At 42.2% G+C, this 25563-nt stretch overlaps 1 protein-coding gene across 1 annotated transcript in view; it reads left to right on the top strand.

Moving 5' to 3' along the window:
• Positions 1 to 10301: 10301 nt before the first annotated feature.
• The window catches only part of Cr2 (complement C3d receptor 2), a 74428-nt gene continuing 59166 nt past the window's right edge, over positions 10302 to 25563 (top strand). The window contains exons 1-9 of the mRNA XM_048358242.1: positions 10302 to 10407; positions 15436 to 15615; positions 17175 to 17274; positions 17936 to 18021; positions 18564 to 18962; positions 21525 to 21701; positions 21788 to 21890; positions 22471 to 22556; positions 23681 to 24070. Of these exons, the coding sequence (XP_048214199.1) occupies positions 10350 to 10407; positions 15436 to 15615; positions 17175 to 17274; positions 17936 to 18021; positions 18564 to 18962; positions 21525 to 21701; positions 21788 to 21890; positions 22471 to 22556; positions 23681 to 24070 (1579 nt within the window). The 5' untranslated portion in view covers positions 10302 to 10349. The remainder of the gene's footprint in view (positions 10408 to 15435; positions 15616 to 17174; positions 17275 to 17935; positions 18022 to 18563; positions 18963 to 21524; positions 21702 to 21787; positions 21891 to 22470; positions 22557 to 23680; positions 24071 to 25563) is intronic.

The following is a 25563-nucleotide window of genomic DNA, read 5'->3' as shown; positions in this document are numbered from 1 at the left end:
AAAAAAAAAAAAAACCAGCATAAGACTAAATAGTCCTGTTTCAAATTCTATGATTATTCTTACCATGTACTTCTCAGAAACCAAAAAGTTATGAGGGACTTAAGACTGATTTTCAAAGTTGCTTTTGTCATACCCACTCACCTAGGCAGGACCAGAAAAAGAAGAATTGAAAAGAAGTTCAATGTACCTTGGTTCCTATTTCCTATGGGACCTCTTGTGAGAGTTGAAGACAAAACCCATGGGGGAGAGGAGGAAGTGAATTTAATTATGTAAGTCAGATCAACCAGAGACTAGCTAGCTAGATTAAAATAGCAATAAGATAGACCAACTCCAGGTGGAAACAAATTGAACTCTTAAAGTCTATGCCTTCAGAAAAATAGTTCAATGACACAACACTACTATGAATCTATCTTGATACATGTGTTGGTGCTTATAGTACATTTTTTGTATTTTCACTTCAATCCATTCAAAATAATTGCTCTTCAGATTCAATAATCACTCCAAACAGAGACCTAGCTTTGATCCTCTTGAATGAGGATCCGAAATAATGCCAACCTTGGAAATAACTTCAGGTCAGTCTAACTTGATGAAAATTACTATTATAACTCCAAATGCCAGTACTTTGCTAACATGTTTAATCTTTCTACTGCCCGAATATCTAAGTTCAGTATATTGACTAATATAGCGTGAGGATTGCATATGCAAAAACAACTTTGTGATGTAGTTAATTAAAACAGGAGTCCATAATGTGATGGAATGTGACGCATTCACTTCCCTTACCTTAGGCCACATTAGCACAGGTAGCATACTCGGGAAAAGGTGTCTCTTTGCTGATGACACTGGACAATGCTAAAGGAAGCTTTACTCAGCACCCCTTAGAAAGAAGCATGAACAACATGGAGTTCATCCAACAGTGAGTGAAGAAAATGGTACAAGAATTCAAATCCATAATAAAAGAAGCAAAAACGGTGTTCTATGCAAGAGAAGGACATTACAGCTAGTGTTGAATGGGTAATAAAGCATCTTTTTCAACAATGCTCATCGCAGCACAATTTGTCATAGCTAGAATCTGGAACCAACCCAGATGCCCCTCAGTAGACAAATGGATCAGAAAATGTGGTACATATGCACAATGGAATTTTATGCCTCTACCAGAAAGAATGACATTGCCCCATTTGTAAGGAAATAGAAGGACTTGAAAAAATTATACTAAGTGAAGTGAGCCAGACCCAAAGAAACATGGACTCTATGGTCTCCCTCATAGGGAATAATTAGCACAGGTTTAGGCTAGTCATAGCAGAGGATCACAAGAGCCTAATAGCTATGCCCTTATGAATGCATAAGATGATGCTAAGTGAAATGAACTCCATGTTATGGAAATGACTGTTATAACACTGTTGTAATTACTTTCAACATGCCATGTGAAACTGTAGCTTCTATTGTTGATGATCCTCTTGTATCCCCTTCCTGTGGTTGTACCCACACTATCACTGTATCTCATCTGAATATACTGGATACTGTATATACTGGTATTAGAACCAGGGAACTGAAAGGGAATATCAAAATCGAGAGACAAAGGATAAAAAGACAAACGACTCCCAAAGCAATACTTGCAAAACCATTTGGTGTAAACCTACTGAACAACTCATTGTGGGGGGAGAGGGAAAGCGGGAAGCGGGGTTGAGGGGAGGGGGGAATGAGGGAGGAGGTAACAAATAGTACAAGAATTGTACCCAAGGCCTAACATATGAAACTGTAACCTTTCTGTACATCACTTTGACAAGAAATAGAAAATAAAATAAAATAAGTAGAATTGTTTACAAAAAAAATAAATAAAGCATCTTTTTTTTTTTCATTCTGGGAAATTCCAAATGTCAGGCCTTAATAAAGTCACTAATTGGAAAGAGCAGGTGGAGCATGGATGGGGCATGCAGCTCAATACTAGAGTGCGTGCTAAGCCTGCCTAAGGCCCTGAGCTCTATGGCCAGCACACAAAAAGGAGAAAAGAGAAGATGAAGCAAATTGTCTTTATCCTAAACCAAGTAAAGAGAATGCTTTAACAGATGTCAAGATTTGAGAGAAAAGGGGAAGCTCTTGGTGGGTGATATTAACGCAGAAAGTCTCCGGCCATGTTCAGAAATCATGGAACCACATTATTTCCAAATTTTGATTGCAAATCTGTAAAATAAAATCCTTACCAAAGATGACAGTCTTGGACCAAAGTGCCTACTGGATTTTCAAAGAGGGTAAGATTTAATTCATATTCATTTGTCAATAGTTAATTCATAAAATCATTATACAAGTATGACCCAAAAGAGAACCCGGAAGCATTAAGAAGCAAAAGCAAATGCTGGTTTGTTTGTTGTGTGGTTCTTCTGCTGGATTAGTGGAGATCCTGGGTGTTTGTCAGTTGTCATGGCTTCAGGGTCAAGTAGAAAAGCCCTTTTACCATTCTGCAGAAAGAACCGGAATTTCTTCCTCTGATAGAGGGAATTCCCAAAAGTAAGAAAAAGACCTTTTGTCCAAATTTCCAGTTTTGCTGCCTGATTTTTTTAAAAGAACATATAAGAAAGTTGCTTATGACTAGAAGTTGCACAAATGTGCTTAGGTCAGCATGGACATAAGCCAGTAACACTTGGGAAATGTGTTTTCCCTGTCTTTTTATGAACTTCTAGTTTCTGTGCAGATTCTTCTATGTATCCTGAGCGCCTGGAAAACAAGCATTCTCTTTCCTTAGGGTTAGAATTGCTTGACTGAAAAAGCCACCATCAGACCAAACTTTCTACAAATGAGGCTGTCAGCCCCTTTTCAGTAGACCCATCCTTTTTTTTTTTTTTTTTTTGGCCAGTCCTGGGGCTTGGACTCAGGGCCTGAACACTGTCCCTGGCTACTTTTGGCTCAAGGCTAGCACTGCCACTTGAGCCACAGCGCCACTTCTGGCCGTTTTCTGTATATGTGGTGCTGGGGAATTGAACCCAGGGCTTCATGTATACAAGGCAAACTCTCTTGCCACTAGGCCATATTCCCAGCCCTAGATCCATCTTTTAAGTATCTTGAAAATCATCAAACACAAGAGCAGAAGCATCTCCTATGGTCATTAGAGTTTAGCATCTCTTTTGTAAATGAGGAAATCAGTGTTCATAGGAGTCTATCTTTATCAAAAGCTTCTTCTTTATAGTGATAGAATGTGGTCTACAGCCTGAGTCTCCATTCTCAGTCACATGGGGAAAGAAAACCCAATACCATCAACCCCAGAGTGTTACTGGCTTAAGCAAATTTGTGTTTTGTGCAACTTTTAATCATGAGCAACTTTCTAATATGCTCTTTTTTTTGTCAGCTGTAGGGTTTGAACTCATGACCCTGTCATACCACCATTGGGCGTATGTCCAAAGGAAGGTAAAATATATAGGAAGATACTTGTATACCTAGATTGGTGGTACCTCTGTTTACAATAGCTAAAATTATAGAATCAGCCAAAGTGCCTAAGAACAAATGAAAGGATAAGAGAAAAATGGTACATATATGCCATGAAATATTACTTAGCCATAAAGAAAAATGAAATTATGCCATTTGAAGGAAAATGGATAGAACTGGAAGTAATAAGGCTGAGTAAGATAAGCCAACCTCAAAAGCCAAATATCACAGGTTTTTACTCATTTGTGGAATCTAGACCTAAAAGATATACATATCGATGGACATACATACATATACACATAAATGTATATACACTGATACATATATACATATAGATGCATATATATACACAGGAATGTATACGGAAAGGGAGAGAGAACATGGAGCTAAGTATGAGACTATTTGGGAGAGTGAGGGAAGGAGGAAATGAAAGAGAATACTGTAGTGTGGATAATATCCAGATGCATAATATATATTTATGTATAAGGATACCCATATATTTGTACACATACATTATGCATAAGGACACTGTAAAAAAAAACCAACAAAAAAAAACCTGAAAAGTAAAACAGAATGTTGGGGATTGGATCCCAAAGGGGTGGGGGAGGGTGGATGGAGACAGAAAATGAGAGTGAGTATGATTGATATACTTCATATGTGTATATGAAAAGAGCAATGAAACCTGCTGAAATTGTTCCCAAAAAGGCAGAGGGAAATGAGGGGATGTGGTGGGGAGCGGATAGTGCTCATACACTGTGTGCTTTTGTGGAAATATCAGGCAAGATGAAATCTTTCTTATACAACTCATGTGTGGAAATTAAAAAAAAAAATCAGCCTCTGCCCCACCGGATAAGAATGCATAGATATATCCTTCCAACGTTCTTCTATCACGTGTTCTAGCTTCTGTGATAAACTACCTTCTTTACATTGAAACATATTTTATTTTTCATTATAAAATATTTCAGACACACAAGAAAATGAATATAACAAACTACTGTGAACCAACATTAAAGTTTATCATCTCACCATTTTGGACTTGCTTCAGTTATTCAGTTATGTCTCTTTTTTTTTTTTTTTTTGAAAGATAACAGGGAGTCTCTTATCCCATTCAACTTCCTGCCTTCTCTGCCGAAAGGAAATACTCTCCCTAAAATGCCTTTCATCCTTGCTATGCATGTTTTATCTCTTTACCAAAAATGGATGCAAAGTAGTATAGTTTTGCACACTTGTAAGTTTTATGTAAATGGAGCCATTCACATATCCTGACACTTTCTATCCATGCTCCAGTATTTTGTTTTGCCAGTCCTGGGGCTTGAACTCAGGGCCTGAGCACTGTCCCTGGCTTCTTTGTGCTCAAGGCTAGCACTCTACCACTTGAGCCACAGCTCCATTTCTGGCTTTTTCTATATATGTGGTGCAGAAGAATCGAACCCAGGGCTTCATGCATTCTAGGCAAGCACTCTACCACTAAGCCACATTCCCATGTTTTTAAGAATTACCCATGTGCCTGGGTGTCATTGTCATCCTAGCCACTCAGGAAGCTGAGATGTGAGGATCCAAGTTCAAAGCCAGCTGGGGCCAAAAAGTAATCTGGGAGACTCTTACCTACAATCAACCAGCAAATAGCCAGAAGTGGAGCTGTGGCTCAAATGGTAGAACACCCAATCTTGAGTAAAAAAGCTAAGGGAGAGCACCCAGGCCCTGAGTCCAAGTCCTAGTACTATTCTGTCCTGGACCATGTTAATTACACTTAAAATATATTTGGTTCCACGTTGTTAAAAAAAAAAGGGGGGGTCTCCAAAGACTCTTTATCCTTTCTAGGCACATTTGTTGTTATTGTTGCAGTTTCCCTTTGCACTGTGTGGCTTTGACAACTTTAATTTGAATCTGATCTGAAAGAAGTCCAGAAGAAGGAGAAGGAAAAGGAGGAGGAGGAGGAGGAGGGGGAGGGGGAGGGGGAGGGGGAGGGGGAGGGGGAGGGGGAGGGGGAGGGGGAGGAGGAGGAGGAGAAGAAGAAGAAGAAGAAGAAAGAGTAGAGAGGGATTGGAGGTATGGCTCAGTTGATAGAGTGTCAACCAATGAGTGAAAGTATCAAGTCCCGTTCCCCCCCACCCCCGGCCCACCTTAGAGTCCAGGTCTGGGACCAAAAAAGAAAAGGAAGGAAGGAAAGAGGGAAGGAAGGGAGGGAGGGAGAGAGGAAAGGAGGAAGGGAGGGAGGGAGGGAAGGAAGGAAAGAAGGGAGGAAGGAAGAAAAGGAGGGGAGGGAGGGAGGGAGGGACAGAAGAGAAAGGGTAGATCACTGGGGAGGAGTGTGCGGTCCACTCTTTCTGTCCTTAGGGATGCTGCCTGCCCCTCTTCATGGAGATCTCAGGAGCCGGAAATAGGATGTGCCCTGGCAGCCATTCCCAACCGCACCTCTGAAAACTATGTTCAAATCTTTCGGTAGCCTACAAACACAGAATTGAAATAAGTGAAATATGGTCAGTTACAATTTGAAAATCAGTGCGTTTTTCAGGAAGGCAGGTCCAAATGGTAGGAAAGTCATCTCTCAACCTCAAAGAAAGTTATTTTTTAATGCTTGCAAACAGTTAGGCTACTTGGAAAGTCCCTGTATGTGTTTCTCACCCATTTTTCCAGACCACCTCATCACCATCAGCTCCATGTTTGACCATTCTCATGGCCAACTTGTTAGTGGCATTATGTGTAGAAGTATTGGTGGGGGGGGGGCGGGAACGGCAGGGAATGCTGCTTTTAAACTAACCATCCTGGCCAGGGCCTAGACAGGGATTTCAGGCATTCTCTTGCTCCACTCATGCTGCATCCCGAAAGGAAAAGAACCCCCTTCTTGACGTGACTCTTGAATGAACTCCCTTCACTCCTGGGGGACCGGCTTTCTGCAGCCCCTAAGCCAGATGGAAACCCCTCCCCACACCCCGAAGAGGACAAACCCTGAATTAGCTGCATTTCATGAATTTTTATAGGCAGCAGCATTGCTTTGGTTAGGTTTGAAATACATAGTAATGTATGGTCCTTTCCTGTGTGAGTGTGTGTGTATGTGTGTGTGTGTGTCTGTCTGTCTGTCTGTCTGTCGGTGTCTGTGTCTGTCAGCCTGCCTACCTGCCTGTCTCTCTATCTGTCTTTCTGTCTGTGCAAGTACTAAGGCTTGAACTTAGAGCCTGGGCACTGTCACTTAGCATTTTTCACTTAACGCTAGTACTCTACCACTTGAATCACAGCTCCTCTTCTGGGTTTTTGATTGTTAATTGAAAATAAGATTCTCATGGACTTTCCTGCCTGGACTGGCTTCAAACTGAGATCCTCAAATCTCACCTCTTGAATAGCCAGGATTACAGGTGTGAGCCACCAGTATCCAGCTTGTTCCTGTCTCTTACAATTTTTCTCCTTAGCCCATGTTGTATCTAGAGTTTCCTGTCTTGATTTCCAAAAGCATAGATTTTTAAAACTAATCTTTTAGTTTCTAATTTCTGGCTTAATACCAGTGAGGCCAAACAACACATTCTGAAAGCTTTCAGTCCTTGAAGTTTCTTGCGATTTGCTTTAGGATGTAGTCTGTGACCAGTTTTTGTAAATTAGAGTTTATGTGCCTGAAAAAGAAAAAAATTGGTCTTCCACACCTGTCAGGTACAGTGTACTAAAAGCCTACATATTCCCCAAGTTGTGCAAAAATTGAAACTTCACTGTATTTGCTAATTTTCTATTTATGAACTTTAATACTGACATATTATCTGTGAATTATTTGAATTACAAAGTTGTGTTTCTTCCTGTAGTCAAACTTGCCACAACATACCTTCAAGTTACATTCTGATGTGCAAATAGACTTAAAATCACTATGTCACCTGAGAGAGTTGTTTCTTTTATCATTATCTGCAGTAACATTCTGATTTAAGTCTTTCTAGTCAACAATGCATGTAAGCAGTATTTATAAGATATATTTACTAGTATTTATGTGAAATATTTCATATATTATCAATTTTTAAGTTTTCTAAATCCTTAGATTTAGAAATTGTTTTCCAGGTGCTGGTGGCTCATGCCTGTAATTCTAAATACTCAAGAGGCTGAGATCTGAGCGTCACAGTCTAAAGCCAGCCTGGGCAGGAACATTCATGAAACTCTTATCTCTATTTAAACACCAAAAAGCTGAAGTGGAGCTGTGGCTCAAGTGGTGGAATGCTAGCCTAAAGCAAAAACAAAAACAAAAACCCCAACTCTATTGAGCTATCATTCAGGGCTGGGATGTAGCTCAGTGGCAAAGCACTTGCCTAGCAAGTGCAACGTCCTGGGTTCAATCCCCAGTACCAAAAAAGAAAAGACAAAAAAAAATACAGTTAAGCTATCATTTATACACAGTATAATTCACCCATTTAAGGCAAATACATGCAAAACTACCATAGTCAGTTTTGTAACCTTTTTATCACCTCCCAAAGAAATGCCATTCCCTTCATTATCACCCTCCTTCTCTCCCCTCCTCCTCCATCCATTTCTAAGCAACCACTCATCTATTTTCTATCTGTATAAAGTCCCTCTATGTAATCTTTCATATGAGTGGAGTCAGGTAACAAGTGAAATTGTGTAGTTGGTTTCCTTTCCATCACATAACGGTCTAGAAATAGCGATACATTTAAAAATTAAAAAAAAAAAGAATTCAACCACAAAAATATTTTAATTCTTGCACATGCGCTATATACAGCTCAGTGGACATGGAACGCTCAGCCCCATGTTATTGTCCGGTGTGTGGACATGTCTATGCGATCTGCTGAGATCAACAGTTGACGTGCTTAAGACAAGTGATGAAATGAGAAGTTTCCATCTGTTGAAAGGTGGCAGGGTTTTAGCAGAAGGTGGGCAGTGTTGCATGAAAAACAAATCAGACAGCCATGGTACTGGAGAGAAGCAGCCTGCCTGGACTAAGGCCTAATTTTTGGTGAGCAGTGTCAATAGGTACCACAGTAATGTTGTGACAGTAGGTAGCTAGCTCGGTGTGTTTTCGCCGTGTGGATGCTCAGACCTATTGCATATATGGTGTAGAGAATCAGAGTGATTTTAGAGTACTGAACTATACAGATTCTCAGCAGACATGGCTTTTCCTCAGTGGCGGCCTTGGCTCCATAGACAGGCTAATATCGAGGGTCTAGAGTATTCTCATCCACAGAGTATCCCTCACCACTGAAACAGATGATCTGTATGATCAGTAGGATGAACATGATAGAATGTTACTTCTGAGGACAGGTCATAAAAGGCATCCTAAGCCCGAGCCTGAGTAGCTCATGTGCATGCATGCCTATATTTTTAGTTACTCAGGAGGCTAAGATATGAGGATGGAGGTTTGAAGCTACTAGCCCAGGCAGGAAAGTCCATGAGACTCTTACCTCCAATTAACCACCAAAAAAAAAAAAAAAAAAAAAAAAAAGCCAGAAGTGGAGCTGTGGCACGAAGTGAGAGAACAGTAGCCTTGAGCAGAAAAGCTCAGGGACAGTGCCCCGGAGCTAAGTTTGAGTCCCAGGACTGGCACACAGACACACAGACACAGAGCCAGACCTTCCCCCACCACACACAGCATTCTAGCTTCTGCCCTGTCCTGAGACCATACAACATTTGGTAGCCGCCCAACACTGCTATAGACCCCAACAGTGAAAGTGAGGCAGCCAATCAACAGCCATGTGAGCGCCGTCTTCAGTGCCTTTCCAGGCCCATGTCTGGTGCCTGGTGTCATTGAGCTTTCTAGCTACCCTGCTCTTCCAATCCTGAGGAGAGAAGCCAGGGGAGACAAGACCTTTATTCTTGTTTTAAGTCACTACATTTAGGATGACTTGTCATTATGTAATTGTTTAAAAATCATTCTACCAAAAAAAAAAATTACAAAGTACTCTTCAAAGAGATCAATGTCATAAAAGAGGGGGAGGGGAGCGAAGAATTAAAAACAACAACCACCACCTGAGGACTTTTCCCAGATTAAAGAAGAAACAGGCAGGACAATAAAATTGATGGCATTGATTATTGATTTGGGGGGAGAACAAAGCATGGAGGTATGTGCTAGTTTCTGTGATCATTGCCATTTTGTTATCACTGCATGCTGCTGTTGGCTCACACCTTCCAGTTGCTTTTTTTTTGCCAGTCCTGGGGCATGAATTCACGGCCTGAGCACTGTCCCTGGCTTCTTTTTGCTCAAGACTAGCACTCAGCCACTTGAGCCACAGCTCCAGTTCCTGCTTTGTCCATACATGTGGTGCTGAGGAATCGAACCCAGGGCTTCATGTACACGAGGTGAACACTTTACCACTAGGCCATATTCTCAGCCCGCTCACACCTTTCATCCTAGCTACTGGGCAGGCTGAGACCTGAGAAGGTTCAGGGTTTGAAGCCAGCCAGGATGGGGAAAGTCTTGCGAGACCCTTATCTCCGATTAACCACCCAAACTCTAGAAATGGAGCTATGGCTCAAACGGTAGAATGCCACTGAGGGCAATTCCCAGTAAGGGTATACACACACACACACACTCACACACACACACACACACACACATAATAGATACATAAGTAAAGAACAAATCAATAGAAACACTAGAGGACAGAACAGCACAGGTGCAAGCGTTGCGGATGTGTGGATTCGTAAAGGTGACATTTGTGCGTCAGTTCTAGAAAGCCAGGAGGGAGGAGATGACTAGTGGATTGCTTAACCTAGCAAGTTGGAGAGCCAGCGCTCTGAGCCCCCAGGCGGAGCGCAAAGACGGGTTCCCCCTCTCCCTCCCACCGCCGGCCGGGTCTGGGGCAGTCCCCCCGGGTCTATCTCCACCCCCGCCAAGACGCTATTTAAGCGTCCGCCAGCCGCTGCTCACCCACCCCCCCGGCCCCCCCCCCGGCGCTCCCGGAGCTGCAGGGAGCTCTCCGGGTCCTGATCTGACCGCATCCCGCCCTGGCATGGGCGCCCCCACCCTGCTCTGGCTTCCCTTGACTCTCTTCGCGCCTGGAGTCCTCGGTGAGCTGGGACAGGGAACACGGAGGTAGGGAATCAACCGTCTGGGAGGGGGTGAGGGGGCTCTCTGCACTCGCTATGCAAAGCAGGAGCCAAAAGGTAGGAAAGTGCAGGCAAGGCGAGGTGCTCGCACAGCCCTGCTAGTTTGGGGGACCCCCTCCGTGCGATCCCCTGGCTCCTGGATGTCCCCACTCCTTCCTCTGACGCTGGACCGCGGGACATGGGTGCTCAGCCCGAGGAGCATTTCTTCCATGGCCCGGCACCCCATTTGCCCCCTGGATGTAGCAGGTCCCCATAGAAAATGGCCCGGAGTGTATTGTTGTTGTTGTTGTTGTTAAAGAACCACTGCCTAGCTCTTACCAGAAACCCACCCAGACCAAGCCTGCGCCCCTACTTCTGTGCACTCGCGCCCCCGGGCTCCTCTCCCTCAAGAGTAACCTCTGGTTCTCCAGCATGGGTCTCAAGGACTTTTTAATCTTCTGATCTGATAGTGGCAAACGTGTGGAGTTTCTTTTGAAAGTAGAGACATGAGTTCAAACTATGATTTTTCTTCTTGTTTATCTCCCTTCATGGTGAGGGCTGCCACATGATCTTGCTCTGTGTGTATTTTAAATTTTCCAGCTCCCCCTCCCCCGCCCCCCCGCAACTTGGCTTGATTTTAAAGAAGTAGAATGTGTTCTGATTGGAAACTCTTGGCTAGATGATGTCTATTAAGTGTGCCTCGGGGCGTAGTTAAGGTTGATAAGGCATTTGCTGCATGCAGACCTTAATCGCTGGGTGACTTTTGGCAAGCCATTGAGTGCCCCCATCCTCAGTTTATTCATCTTGAAACCAGCCACAACCTGATCTATTATGTCACAGGGCTGCTACAGAAGACAGGTGAAATCAAGCAAATGTTACTACTGCACATCAGTAACCAGTGTACTGAGTGTGTGGCCCTGTTTTGTGCAGCCAGCATTTAACCCATCCCAGCTTCTTCAGGTGTTTGTAATAATGGATGGTCCACTCTATGCCAACATACAGTTTGCTCTCCTGGCATTTCACTACCGCCGGAACATTAAAGGAACATTTCCCCAAATCACTGTCTTTGCCTGGCACCAGTGGCTTATGCCTGTGATTCTAGCTACTCAAAAGACGGAGATCTATAGACTGTGGCTCAAAACCAGCCCAAGCAGAAAAGTCCCTGTGAGAGACTCTTTTCTCCAATTAACCACTCAAAAACTGGAAATGGCACTGTGGCTCAAGTGGTAGAGGCTCAGGGACAGTGCCCAGACCCTGATTTAAAGCCCCACAACCTACTCTCTCTCTCTCTCTCTCTCTTTCTCTCTCTCTCTCACACACACACACACATCAGTGTTTTTGTCTCACCTCTTTCTTCCTATTATCTCCATGAGAGCAAGTGTAAGTCACAAACAGCCACAGCACCTGCATGCAGTACAGCATCAAACCCCACCTCTCACCTCCCAACCATTGCAATGTCTACAGTTCCAGAGGATATTATCAATGGAAAAGCAAATTCTTCACCTGCCATCCCCTCCAAGCAAGACCACCATTCAAGTCCCCTAAACGGCAGAGAGACCAGTCTCCCTACGTGGTTAAAGCCCACTGCATCTGTTTGACTTCAGGCCACGTGTCTGTCGGTCTGTCTGTCTGTCTGTCTCTCTCTCTCTCTCTCTCTCTCTCTCTCACATCTGTCTTCATATGTATGCTACCTATATACATATTCATTTTCCACTTTGCTGCTGGTGGGGGGTGTTAGCATTTCGATAGCCTCAGGTCCTCAGCTCCTCCCACTAGCCCCCAGATCCACCCATAACTAATGAGCCACTCCTACTCACTACCTATCTACTTCCCCTTTACCCCCAGAGAGAAGCTGCCACCTGGATAAGGTGCAGAGGCCATGTAGCTCCCTCTCCCGTGGGAACTATGGCCCCACTAATAAACCTCCTTATGAACCTTCTTCTCCTGTCTGTGATTATCTCCGCATGGTCCTCTGGGATGGCCAGGACATATCCTTTCAGGGGGAAAACCTCCTCCAATGAGCCAGTGAGGCCCTTGTGACTGGGCCTGGCGCGTCTGTACACTGCTCATCCTCATGCCCAAGGTTTCACCAAAAGCGGACTACTTCCTTCTTTACAAGACAGTTCTCGTTCTCATCTTCCAAAGCAGGGGACTCTCATCTGCTTTTTCTTCCACAGGTGTCTACTTATTCTTAGTTTCTAGCACCCTGTGTCTAAATATCAGTGGGTATTGAGGCTTAACTCTAGACATCTTTCATTTTTCTATCTTCTTCCTAAAAAAAAAACTCATGTATTAGGCTGAACAAAAGAAGCTCAGGACACTGCCCAGGCCCTGAGTTCAAGCTCCAGGACGGGAAAAAAAAAATCTCAAAGATAATTATTTGCCTTTTGACATGTTCCCTCACCAACCTTTACCTTATATATAGTGATGGATATGTTTATGAGCACACACACACACACACACACACACACGTGCACACTCTCACACACATCCTTTACTCATTTCCAATGATCCAAGCCATTCCAGGTAAAGCTTCCTACATCCAAATAATGAGTTAACTATGTCTCTATCCTCCAGAAAACTGCTTTGCCCAATTAGTTCTAAATGTGGTTTGAAGTGTGTGTGTGTGTGTGTGTGTGTGTGTGTGTGTGTGTGTGAATATACAGTCTTCCATTTTAAATAAGTTATGATCTACTCTTGCTTGGAGAATGATGTGGAGAGGGCACGATGGCCCTCAAAAAAATTCATCTAACTTAGCGGTTGATATCAGACTCTGGAATTCTGTCTTGCATCCTGGAATTTGGGGGCAATTTCATTAGGAAGAAGGCCAAGCATGCCAAGAGACAGAGAGGAGACCCCCGTGTGGTCTTATTAGAGATGATGAGTCTTTTCCATTGCTCCCTTTCCAGCAAGTATGATTCTCATCTCCTTTTATTGTGGAATGTTAGCTGGAATGTACCCTGTGCTTTTGCACTTTCTAGATCTTGGGTTTTTCTTAACCTGTATTGTTGCTAATGATTAAGTCTTATGAATTTTAACTGTTTTTTTCCAGCTTCTAAAAGATAATTTGGTATTGTTCTTATTTGCTTCTGATAATTACAAGTTAAACCACTTGCATAAAAATAACTGGTACAAGTCCTGAAGCCTGTCCTCACTGTGGTCCGATCCCCAGTGAACACCCTCCGGTCTGTGGGGTATGCACTTGGGGACATTTGTAGGTGTCAATGGAGGAAAGCAAAGGAGTTGAGGAAGTATATTCATGGATGGGGGCCCTACAGTAGAATTAGGTCCCAACAGTGGCCAGTCTTACATTCATTCTCCACTAGAGGCATGAAAAGGCCATAGAGACTGAGTCTGGTGGCAACTTAGCAGATGTGTGAGCGCCTCTGGACCAGCCTGTGGTTACTGTTTGTTTTTTATCTGTACCTGTCTCAGGCTTGCTTGACAAAAGAGGACTTACTAATTTAACATTCAAATATATGTCTGCTCTGGGTAGGCTTGGCAACTGGGCACAGTTCTGTCTGGATGGCGATCTGATCTAAAAGGAAACTTCTTGCTCTCTGCACATGAATTTAAGGATTTGAAACTCGAATCTTCTCTCATAGCTAGAACATAGCTCTTCTGAGAGCATCCTTTATGTGGTTGTTACAATGCCTTCCCCATCTATTAGGACAGCAATTATTTAACTATTAAATATGGTTATTTTAAGTCAGAGGAAACTGTCTGGAAATGGTTAGCTCCTTTTATCTAGTAGCCATCAGAAAAATATTTTCGAACGTTTTCTCTGGGGTTATTTTGCTGTGGTGGGTTAAAATAAAATAATGGAGAATAAGCATATTTTTTTTTCTGAAGACCCTAAAGGCTAATGGCTGGGATAATTAAGTTTATTAAAGGACTACTGGCATCAGAGGCTCAGGCCTCTAATCCAAGCCACTCGAGAAAAAGGCTGAGATCTGAGAACAGAGCTTCAAAGCCACCTGGGCAGACGAATCTGAGAGACTCTTATTTCCAATTAACCAGCAAACATCCAAAAGTGGAGGCGTGGTAGAGCACCAGTTGTGGGCGAAAAAAGTTGAATGAAAATGTGAGACCCTCAGTTCAAGCTCTAATACCAGCACACACACACACACACACACACACACACACACACACACACACACACACAATTAAAGGATCATGCATCTGCATGACTTAGGATGTATTTTACTTTCCTGTGCTATCCCCTAAACGTTTTTACGCTGATTCTTTTTACTGTAAGGCTCTAATTTTTACTTATAAAAAAGTGGGGATTTTTTTGCTTCAAACTCAGCACATCATAGGCATTAATTTATGTGTGCAGTTTTAAGTATGCCACTTATGCTTCAATATAGCCAGGAAAAAAATATGAGCATGTCCCCTCCCTCAAACATATCCAAAACCAAAGCAAAGGCAAAGTATGTATGCTCATCACTGAAAGCCCTTACAACATGCCTTTTCCATTTTCCCCACACTCTGTCTGACCTTACTGTAAAAGGCAAACAAAGGAAAAAAGCTGGACGTGGCACTGTGGCTTAAGTGGTAGAGTGATATCCTTGAGCAAAAGAAGCTCAGAGACAGCACCTAGGCTCAGAGTTCAAGTCTCAGGACCAGAAAAGAAAAAAAAAGGGGGGGGAAGAAGAAGGAAGAAAAAAAAACTACTACAACAACCAAAACCTCACTTATTTTTATTTAAAATTTGTAACAAGATGGAGTAAGCACAGGGTCATTTTAGGGTTTTATGAAAAATAGTTTTCTCTAACCCTTCCTCTGAAGTCAGTCCTAAAAACTCAACGTTGTTAGAACAATGGGTGGCAAAACAGAAGCAAGAGAAAAGGCTTAGCCACTCCTCACTTTGTACTTTGCTTTAAACAATATATTTTTTTAGTGGTCCTAAGGTTCAAACGCAGGACCTCCTGCTCAAGTACTCTACCACCTGGGCCACGCCCTCAGCCCTTCTCTTAGTTTTGATATCCCTATAATCTCTGTCTCTAGGTCAGTGTAAGTTCCTGCCCAGGTACCCTTTTGCTAAGCCTAATCCTGGGAGTGATCAGTCTGAGTTTGCTGTTGGCACAACTTGGGAATACAAATGCCTCCCTGGCTTTATCAAGAAGTCATTCTTTATCACCTGCCTAGAGACTTCCAAGTGGTCAGATGCTCAGCAGTTCTGTAAACGTGAGTAATCATCCTCCTTCTCTGTCTCCTGTCCTAGAGGATCTAGCACTCTGTCTGTACTGGATCATCTGTTATTTTTCCTGATAAAAGACCAACAAACTAGTAGCTCATGGGTGCTCCCAGGGTCTCCATGTTTCAGAATGCAGTGTTAATTGGGTAAAGTCATTACCACTGACCATCCCTGTCTGTCCTATTCTCCCCATGACTTCTTTCTGATCATCTCATCATTCTGTCATGTCTTAGGATGAGGTTAAAAAAAAAAAGTTAGTTTATGAGTGCCGGCTGAGTGGTAGGGACTCATGCTTATAATCCTAGTTAATCAGGAGGCTGAGACAGGAGGATGACCATTCAAAGCCAGCCCAGGCAGGCAAATCCATGAGACTCATATCTCCAATTAACCACCAAAAAGTCAGAAGTAGAGCTGTGGCTCAAGTGGTAGAATTCTAGCCTTGAGCTTTCCAAAACTGCTCAGGGACAATGCCCTGGCCTTGAGTTCAACACCTACAACCTACAAAAAAGGAAAACAAGAAAAATGTTAGTTCACCTCATTCTTACACCATTCAATTCAAGAAATAGTTTTGAATAGCTAGTAGGTATGATACATGAGATTAAACAATAGGGCTTGGGGAAAACAAAATAATTAATTGGGTAGCTTTAGCTTTTACCTTTTAGGAATTTCCTACCATCAGTAAAGACTGATTTTTAAATACATGATGTACACATCGTTTATTTCTAGGGGTAACATGGCCTGAGATAATAGAAAAGTAAGTAGTTATCTAGAAACATTAGGGAAGGCTAGTTCTGGGCAGAGGATGTTTTTGTATATGCAAAAGCTTATATATGGGAAGGAATGTGATGTCTTAGGAAAATAGACCAAAAAAAATCAGTGTGGTAGAGTCTACCTGGTAAGGAATAGTGATAGGTTAATTATACTCACATTTAACTATATAATAGGCCATGTATATTTCCTAGAAACAACGGTAAACCATTGTATGTCTTCCATTGTGGGTATAACGTGACCTCATTTGTGCTTCACAAAGAGAATGTGTGCAGTCTGTGGCAGGTGGAGTAACATAAGGGCGAGGAGTTTAAAATATTTAAAATTATATCATTTTATAATCTAGCGAGAGACTAGAACAGTGGCAGAATAACCAGATTCCTGAAGCTCAGGAATGTTCTGAGCAGATGAGGGCCCCGGCTCCAGGGTGAGTGTCAGAAAGGAAACGGTGACTATGAGGTCGCTATGAACCAAAAGATTTGTTAAGCGATGCCATCCATGGACAGAATAAAAAATGAGAGGGACATGAAGAATCTAAATTACAATCGACCTCACGTAAAGTGTGCATCCGTCTACGGAAACATACACTTTAAACGAAGAGGATTCTAGAGTTGACTGACCCATAAGAGGTATGCATTCTATACATGCGAAAAAATATTTTGAGCAAACCTAATCGATTGGCAAAGCGAATTCCCACCTCATTAGGATTTAATACAAAACACCAAGTCTTCTGGATTCCAGACCCAAACTCTGTTTTGTTTTGTCTTGTTTTCCCTTCTAGGCAAATCATGTAGCAGCCCCCAAGAGCTGCTCCATGGCTCTGTGCTTATACCCATGGGGACCGAGTTTGGGTCAACCATTACCTATTCTTGTAACCAAGGGTGAGTTGGCAGTAGACATCAGCAGGATGGAAAATAGAATATTAGTTCTACCCAGAAACTATCCACTTCTGAGAGTCAGTGCTATCCACCCAAAGGGGACTCATGTTCTTACTTGCTACCCTTCAAAGTTTAACACGCAAAATACAGTGTTATCACCCTAACCTACTCCAGAATACAGCTCGAGAACGTCCCCGCAGAGAAAGGGGAGGCGGCTACTCTTCAATTTTAAGTGTTCTCTGCTATCGATTAATGTCATTTGGCTCTAAATTATTGAGTCTTTAATTTTTCACCACTACCTGTTACACGTGATATTCCATTGTTTTATATTTTATTTCAGTTAAAGAAAGAACTAGGCTTTTCTAAAGTGTAAATGATACCAAATGCTGGCGTCTCACACCTGTAAAACTAGCTACTCAGAAGACTGAGACCTAAGGGTCATGGTTTGAAGCCAGCCCAGCCAAGAAAGTCTATGTGACTCTTCTCCCCAGCAAAAAGCAGGAAGTAGAGGTGTACCTCAAGTGGTAGAGCACCAGACTTGGCTGAAAAGCCAAAGGAAAGTGTGAGGGCCTGAGTTCAAGGTCCAATACTGGAAATAACTAAATACATACATACATAAATGCAAGTGTATCTAGGAGGTGATCACCCATTTTTCTGTCTCTAGATATCGACTCATTGGTGACTCTTCTGCTACATGCATTATCTCAGATAATACTGTAGTCTGGGATGCAACCATGCCTTTTTGTGAATGTGAGTGAAACCATTTTGCTTTGGCACCCTATTCGATTCCTCTTGCACCCTTCTAGAGGGTCACTGGGCATCTGCATTCCCACATGAGTTCCCAGGAAGGCTTCACTAGTGTTGGTATAGCGCAGTGATTGATTTTCCTCTGGGACCCCCCTGATCTCACCACACTTCCCTTTGCCTGCTGTGCTGTGATAGGAAGTGACTCCATGATGAATAAATTCCTAAACCCAAAATAGACCATGAGATCACACACTTACAGCCTCTTTATCATGCAAAAAGTAAGTCAGCCTCAATGCCTCTAGGAGCTGTTTATCTGTCTTCTGGCTGGGGACTAGTGACCAGCTCATCTGTGGCCCTTTGAGGCTTCAGCATTCAGAGTTCCATGCATTTTGCTACCTTGCTCCTTTCCATTTAGAATCGTCTTTTAGCTCAGGCTGCAGAAGTTTGACAAGACTGGCCAACTGTAGGCTGAGCTGAAGACTGTAAAGAGAAAGTCCTCATATAATATCTAAATGTCTTCTCTTTTCCTACCTGCCCCACCTAAGCTATTCTGTGTGAGCCGCCCCCAGCCATCTCCAATGGGGTCTTCTCCAGCAGCCATAGAGAAATCTTTCCCTATGGAAGTGTGGTAACTTATCGTTGCCGTGTTGGACGGAATGGGGAAAAGCTGTTTGACCTGGTGGGTGAGAAATCAACACATTGTATCAGCAAAGACAATCAAGTTGGCACCTGGAGCAGCCCACCCCCGCAGTGCATTGACTCAGTCAAGTGCCCAAAGCCAGAAATTGAAAATGGACAGATGGAATCTGGATTTAGGCGGTCATATTTCTTAAATGATTCTGTGATGTTTGTGTGCAATCCTGGCTTTACTATGAAAGGCAGCAACATTGCATGGTGCCAACCAAACAGCAAATGGAACCCTCCACTGCCAACTTGCTTCAAGGGTAAGTTGAGCTGATACTCTGGGTTTCTTAAAAATAAAATTAGGCTTTGGGCAGAACAGAGACATGGTGCTGATAGGAAGAGTTGGATAATGAAAGTTACGTATGGCTGGATTTCCTGGCTAATGAAAATGGATTTGAGAAGTAATATCTAAATGTTGAAGGGATAAGAAGTTTTATTATATCCATGGTATTGTAGGGGAAATTATGAACTTATTTTTTTACAAAGCTGTCAAAATAACTGAAAGGCTAAAAAAAATGTAAGATATGAAACTCCTAGAAAAAAACAAGGGTGAAATGTTTCAGGCCATTGGGATCATTGTTACAAGGTTTTGGAAAAGACCCCTCAAAACATAGGAAACAAAAGTAAAAATTGACAAGTAGGGGTACATCAAACTAAAAGGCTTCCACAGGAACCAGACCTGTGATGCACATTTGTAACTCCAGCTGTGTATGGGAGGCAGAAGGGGGAGGACTGTGGTTTGAGACTAACCCAGTCAAAAGAGTTCGTGAAATCCTATCTTAAAAAGCATGTTAAATGGGATGCTACAGACCTGTAATCACAGACAGATAGGATAAGAGACAGGCTGTGGATAAAAGTGTGAGACCTTACCTGAAAAGTATACTAAAGCAAAAAGAGATGGGGAAATGGCTCATGACTCAAGTTGAAGAGCACTTCTGTAATAAATATGAGGTCCTACACTCTGCAAAACCAAAGAAATGATAGGATAAAGAGAGAACACATAGAATAGAATAAAATATATCAAAGCTATATACATATAACAAGGGGTTACTATCCAAAAATTTAAGGAACTGAAATAACCCAGTAGCAAAGAAACCCAAATAACCTAAACTTTACAAACATGCAAATAGAAAAACAAAGAAATGGCCAAGCTATCTAAAAGTTCTTGACATCATGCATCATGAGGAAAAAGCAAATCAAAACCATAATGAGATCTTCTCATCCGATTAGAATGGCTACAATCAAAAAGACAAAGTATGGTAAAGACGATTGAGGATACGGAGGGGAGGGAATCTTACACACTGTTGTCGACCATGTAAATTGGTATCAATGCTATGAATAGCAGTACAAGGGCTCCTCAGAAAATTAAAGAGAGCTGCCCCATGATCTCGCAAAACCATTTCTGGATAGATGCCAAAGGAAATGTGAATCAGTGTGCTATAGAGATCACTGCACTTTCGTGTTCACTGAAGTACTGTTCAAGGCAACCATGAAAGACAAACAACACAAGTGTCTATCTGATAAGGAAAATGTCAGACATACACCCAATGAGATAGCAGACAGCCATGAAAAAAAAATGAAAGTTCAGCATTTACCACAACATGGATGGAGTTGGAGACCATTGCATTAAGACAAATAACATACGTTATAACTTGTATGTAGAATCTAAAAAAGCTGTTCTCATAGAGAGAAGAACAGAAGCTGAGAAGAGCAGCAGGAAAAGAAAGCTTGATGAACAAGCATTAAGTTATAGTCAGACTGAAGAAATTTGGTTCTGGTACTATCCTGCTCAATAGCAGGGCTGTGATTAATGATAATGAATCTGTGTATTTCAAAAAGGCTAAAAGAACTGGATACTGGTGCCTCACACCTGTAATCCTAGCTACTCGGGAGGCTGCAATCTGAGGATCATGGTTCAAAGCCAGCCTAGGGAGGAAAGGCATCAGAAAACCAGTAGTGGAGCTGTGGCTCAAGACGGTAGAGCACAACTCAGAGACAGCGCCCAGGCCCTGAGTTCAAGCCCCACAACCAACAACAATGAAAAAAATCTACAAGAAAAAAAATTAAGCTTGTACAACAAAGTAATGATAGAAGTTTGAGAAGATAGATGAATTTATCCTAGTTAGAATATGATACAATGTATCCGGTGTCTGTAGAGCGCTAGGTATTACATAAGTATGTATAATACATACGTCCATTAGGAAATAAAAATAAGTATCAAATTGTCCCCAAACCAGTAATTAGTTATTTTTATATTAAAATGACTCAGCTATCTAAATGAGGATATAATGAACTCTCAATCCTATTGACCATCTATCTCAGGGGGAAAAACTGAAATAAGAATTTGATTCAAAGTATTTTACACACTACATTTTTTTGTATCAAAGAAAATATAACCTTGATGGAAAAAGGAGAGTAGTCAGATGGAATATATGCCCACCATTTACCCCCTTCTCTCTTTTTATTGTGTATTTTCTGACTTTCTAAAAACCTGGCAATACTGGGAACTCCTGTCACAAGGCTCAGAAAGCTCTTCTACTTTGTTTGGGGAGCAGAAAGACAAAGATAGACGTGGGTGGAGAAGATGTGTTACAAAAGCTTGGTTCCCTTGGCTATGCTGTTATCGAAAGAACATCTCAGGCCCTCGATCAAGGCAGGGAAAAGGCGGTTTCGTGGTTCTGCAGGACTGAACAGCATAACATCTGCCCCACTCAAGCATGGCTATCTCATCCTACCAACCCCAAGTTAGCTTATGAGTTGTAGAGAATACCGTTCTCATTTCAGAAGTAAAAGGATTCCTTCTGGTCCTGTTCTTTTCTCAGGATGTCTACCACCTCCGCATATCCATCATGGTACTTCTAACACAAAGGATAAGGAATTCTTTTCAGTTGGACAGGAAGTGTCCTACAGCTGTGAGCCTGGCTACACTCTCACGGGAACTAACCGTGTACAATGCACACCCTCGGGAACCTGGAGTTCTGCGGCCCCCAGCTGTGAAGGTGCCTCCAGCTCTGTTGCATTGAAAGGAAACTCAACTAGTTGTTTCCTGAGTCTTCCCATGCCAGCCTTGTCTTTTCTTTCCTAGTGAAATCATGCGATGCTATTCCCAACCAACTTCCCAATGGCCGTGTGGTGCTCCCTCTCACTTTTCAGCTTGGGGCAGAGGTTTCCTTTGTCTGTGACCCAGGGTGAGTGTGAGAATAGAGCCTGAATAACGTCCATAGCCAGGCACTGCCAAGTAGGCTCTAAAGATGGTTTGGTTTTTTTTCTCTTTTACTTTATCCTTTATGACTAAGAAGCCAGTCGATTACTCAAATCTTCTGTTTTTGTTTGCTTTTCCCCTGTGCGTAGTCAGCCAGACTGGGAATTGTGTTTTCATCATCTGGAAAGGCAAAGCTTTGGTTCAGAAGTGAAGGCTCCTGTTATGGAGAACAAGGGCGTGGTTGGGGTTCACTTGGATAAAGTCCTTGCTGGTGAATTTGTGAAACAAGATCTTTGATGTTTTTCTTCGCTAGGAACTAAGGCTGTTGTTTGCATTGTTAGTCAAGAGAATTTTGAGAATTGGATGTCACATCTGCAAGAGATAACTTTTAACAAAGGAATACTTCTCCTAGGATTTGTTTTCCCTGTGTTTTTACCTCGTTTGAATTCATTGTGTTGTTGAACAGAGTCACAAGTAACCCTGGACTTTTCCCTTCAGCTGGAAATGCTTTAAAAATGTAGATTTGATTAGTACCTTGTGATGATTTGCTACCCTTATTGTTTAAGGTTCCGGTTAAATGGCAATTCTTCTAGTCAGTGTGTCCCAGAAGGAGTGACAGTAATCTGGAATAATAAGTTTCCTGTCTGTGAACGTGAGTAGAAAACAAAACTCATCAAATACAAATCTTGGCCTCTTGGTTTTTGTGAGTGCTTCCCCACCTGTGTTTACTATAACGTGCCATCCATGTCTGTACTTTGAACACATAGAAGCCATTCTCTTTTCTGGTTTAGAATGGAGATGGAATGTGTTCCATTGGTTGCATCTTACATTGCATAGTGTATTGTGGATTTCATATGTATAACAGTCAAGACACTTGAAGGTGGCCCATACCCAATCTAAGCCTAGTACTGATGTGCTTGAAAAGTCTGCTGCATCTCCAAATGTCTTTTCTCTACTGAAGAGCTCCTCTAGAGCCAAGTGGAAGTTAACTAGGCAATGCGGAAGTTGGCAATCTTCTCTTTATTCTGAAACTTACCCAGGGAAGGTGTGCATATACCAAAGTAGCTATTAACAACGAATATCCTTCATACCCCATCAGGATAGGTAAATAAAGGACCTGAGGTCATGATTCAAATTTCCTGTCCATTTCCTGTAGCTTTCTTTCTCAAAGGGACCTGGCAGTAAGAGGTGACAAATACCCTGCAGTGTGTCTTTAGGGGAAGGACCAAATTTGGTCAAGCTACCTGTAGCCCTGTCATGTGTTTGAAATAGGCACTGAATTTAATATGTTCCAGATTTTGTAACTGTTCCCTTCACATCCTTTTGTCCCACTGGCTGCTTATCACATCTCAGGAAGTAACTGCACTAGAGATTAGGAAACTGAGGCTTAAAGAGGGTAGGACTTGCCTAAGGTCATACAGCTATTGAATGACAGTGGGGATTTGAAATCAGGTCGGCTGAGCCCAAATGTCATTCATTCATGATGCTTCCCTACATTCATTAGCCTGCCATTAGTATATTATTCTCATGTGCCAAGTCTATCTTTTGTCCATTATTCAAATGGACTACCAATTTATCATTGTTGTTGGATGAAGACAGTTTACATGGAGGTAAGAATTTAGGAGATTGGGGGGAGAAAAACCAGGGGCTTTATGAGAACAAAATAAATCATATGGATTTCTGTTTCTGAAAAAGTGATCTGGATCCTTTGTTTAAATGTGAGTCTTTTTGTTGCAATGATCAGTACCCCTATATAATTCTTTTCCTATTTTCCAGGGATTTCTTGTGGCCCTCCTCCTCTTATCAAACATGGCAGGAAAAGTGTTACCTCTGGTTTCACACCTGTGAATACTGTTGTAGTGTACTCTTGCTACCCTTCCTACCGTCTCATCGGAGAAAAGGCGCTTTTCTGCATAAGCAAAGACCAAGTGAATGCAGTATGGGATAAAGCTGCTCCTGTGTGTGAACTCTTCAATAGACGTGCTACTTGCTCCGAGCCCGTAGTACATGGAGGGTACAGAAAGGGGGGATCTAAACCACCATATGCTCACGGCCATTCTGTGACATTTGCCTGTGAAGCCAACTTTACCATGAAAGGAAACAAAACTGTCTGGTGTCGAGCCAATGAAACGTGGGGACCAACACCACTACCAACCTGTGAGAGAGGTGAGAATGAAACACACACAAAACCAAAGCCACTCCAGACATGGGGCTCTTGTCTTTGTGGATAGACCATGCTTTGCCTTCTTCTAAGAGAACAGTATACATGTACTAATGAGACTGGCAGAAGGGAGAGGCAACAGGAATGGTGAAAATTATAGCTTCCTGGTTGTTCGTAGGTGTAGCGGAATATAACTGTCCCACCAAACAAAACAAACAAAAACCATTAAGGCTGAGATCTCAGGACTATGGTTTGTAGCCATCCCAGGCAGGAAAGCCCATGAGAGACTCTTATCTATCTCCTATGAAGCATGAAAAAAGCCCAGGTGGAGCTGTGGCTCAAGTGGTAGAACACTAGCTTTCAGCACAAAAGCTCAGAGACAGGGACCAAGCCCTAAGTAAAAAGACAAAACAAAAATCAAATGAGAAAAGGAGTTTTATTGTGAGAAAATTTAACTGAATTTATAATTGAGTGGAGAAAGTTTCCCAAGAATGGGACCTAGTTTACTGGGGGATTTTAAACTATATATGTGAGTAATTGTTAAAATAAGAAGAAACATGGGATCTACTACCAAAAAGACACCCAAGGGATGTGACATTCATTTATGTCTGTTAACACAATCTGGCCCAAGCAGGGCTGTGCTCTCTCCAGTCTTGGTGAATACATCCTCAAGAGAGCCACTCTTGGGCTGGGAATGTGGCTTAGGGGTAGAGTGCTTGCCTACCATTCACAAAGCCCTGGGTTCAATTCCTTAGCACCACATAAACAGAAAAAGGTAGAAGTGGTGCTGTGGTTCAAGAGGTAGAGTGCTAGCCTTGAGCAAAAAGAAGCCAGGGCCAGTGCTCAGGCCCTAAGTACAAGTCCCAGGACTGGCAAAAAAAAAAAAAAGAGAGAGAGCGAGAGTGAGAGATTCACTCTTCCCCCAAGTCATCTCTCAAGCTGTCATATGTCCAATCAAATGACTCTGAAAGTAGGGTCACTGTGTATCTCCATTTCCTTCTCATTTGATTTGGTTTGTGTTGCTTACAAAAAAAATCGACATCTAATTTTAATTCTACAGATACAGGGGTTGGCAATATTTGGTAAAAATTATACTATCAAAATGAGATATTTTAATTTTCTTAATAAAGAGTAATGCTGACAAATTCTAAGTCAATTAAAGATCTAAGAAACGATTACCTTGTTCAAAAATAGGGTCCCATAGATGTGTTAATGAGTTGATCAATAAATACAGATGGATGGATAGTTTAGGAGGAAGGGGATCTTAAAGTAGTCACAAATTGAATTGTATGGAAAACAAACCTTTACACAGATTGAGAACCAGGTATGGTAGCTCATGCTATGTTCACAGCCACTCAGGAGGCTATGATGAAGCCAGCCTGCGCAGGTAAGTCTGTGAGATTCTCTTTTCTCCAATTAGTCAGGGAAAAAAAAAAAACACAAAACAAAACAGAAGTGCATCTGTGGCAAAATAGCTATGGACAATACCCAGGCCTTG

This window comes from Perognathus longimembris, chromosome 11, assembly GCF_023159225.1.
Source record: "Perognathus longimembris pacificus isolate PPM17 chromosome 11, ASM2315922v1, whole genome shotgun sequence".
NCBI lineage: Eukaryota > Metazoa > Chordata > Mammalia > Rodentia > Heteromyidae > Perognathus > Perognathus longimembris.
This window is presented reverse-complemented; position numbering and strand designations above follow the sequence as displayed.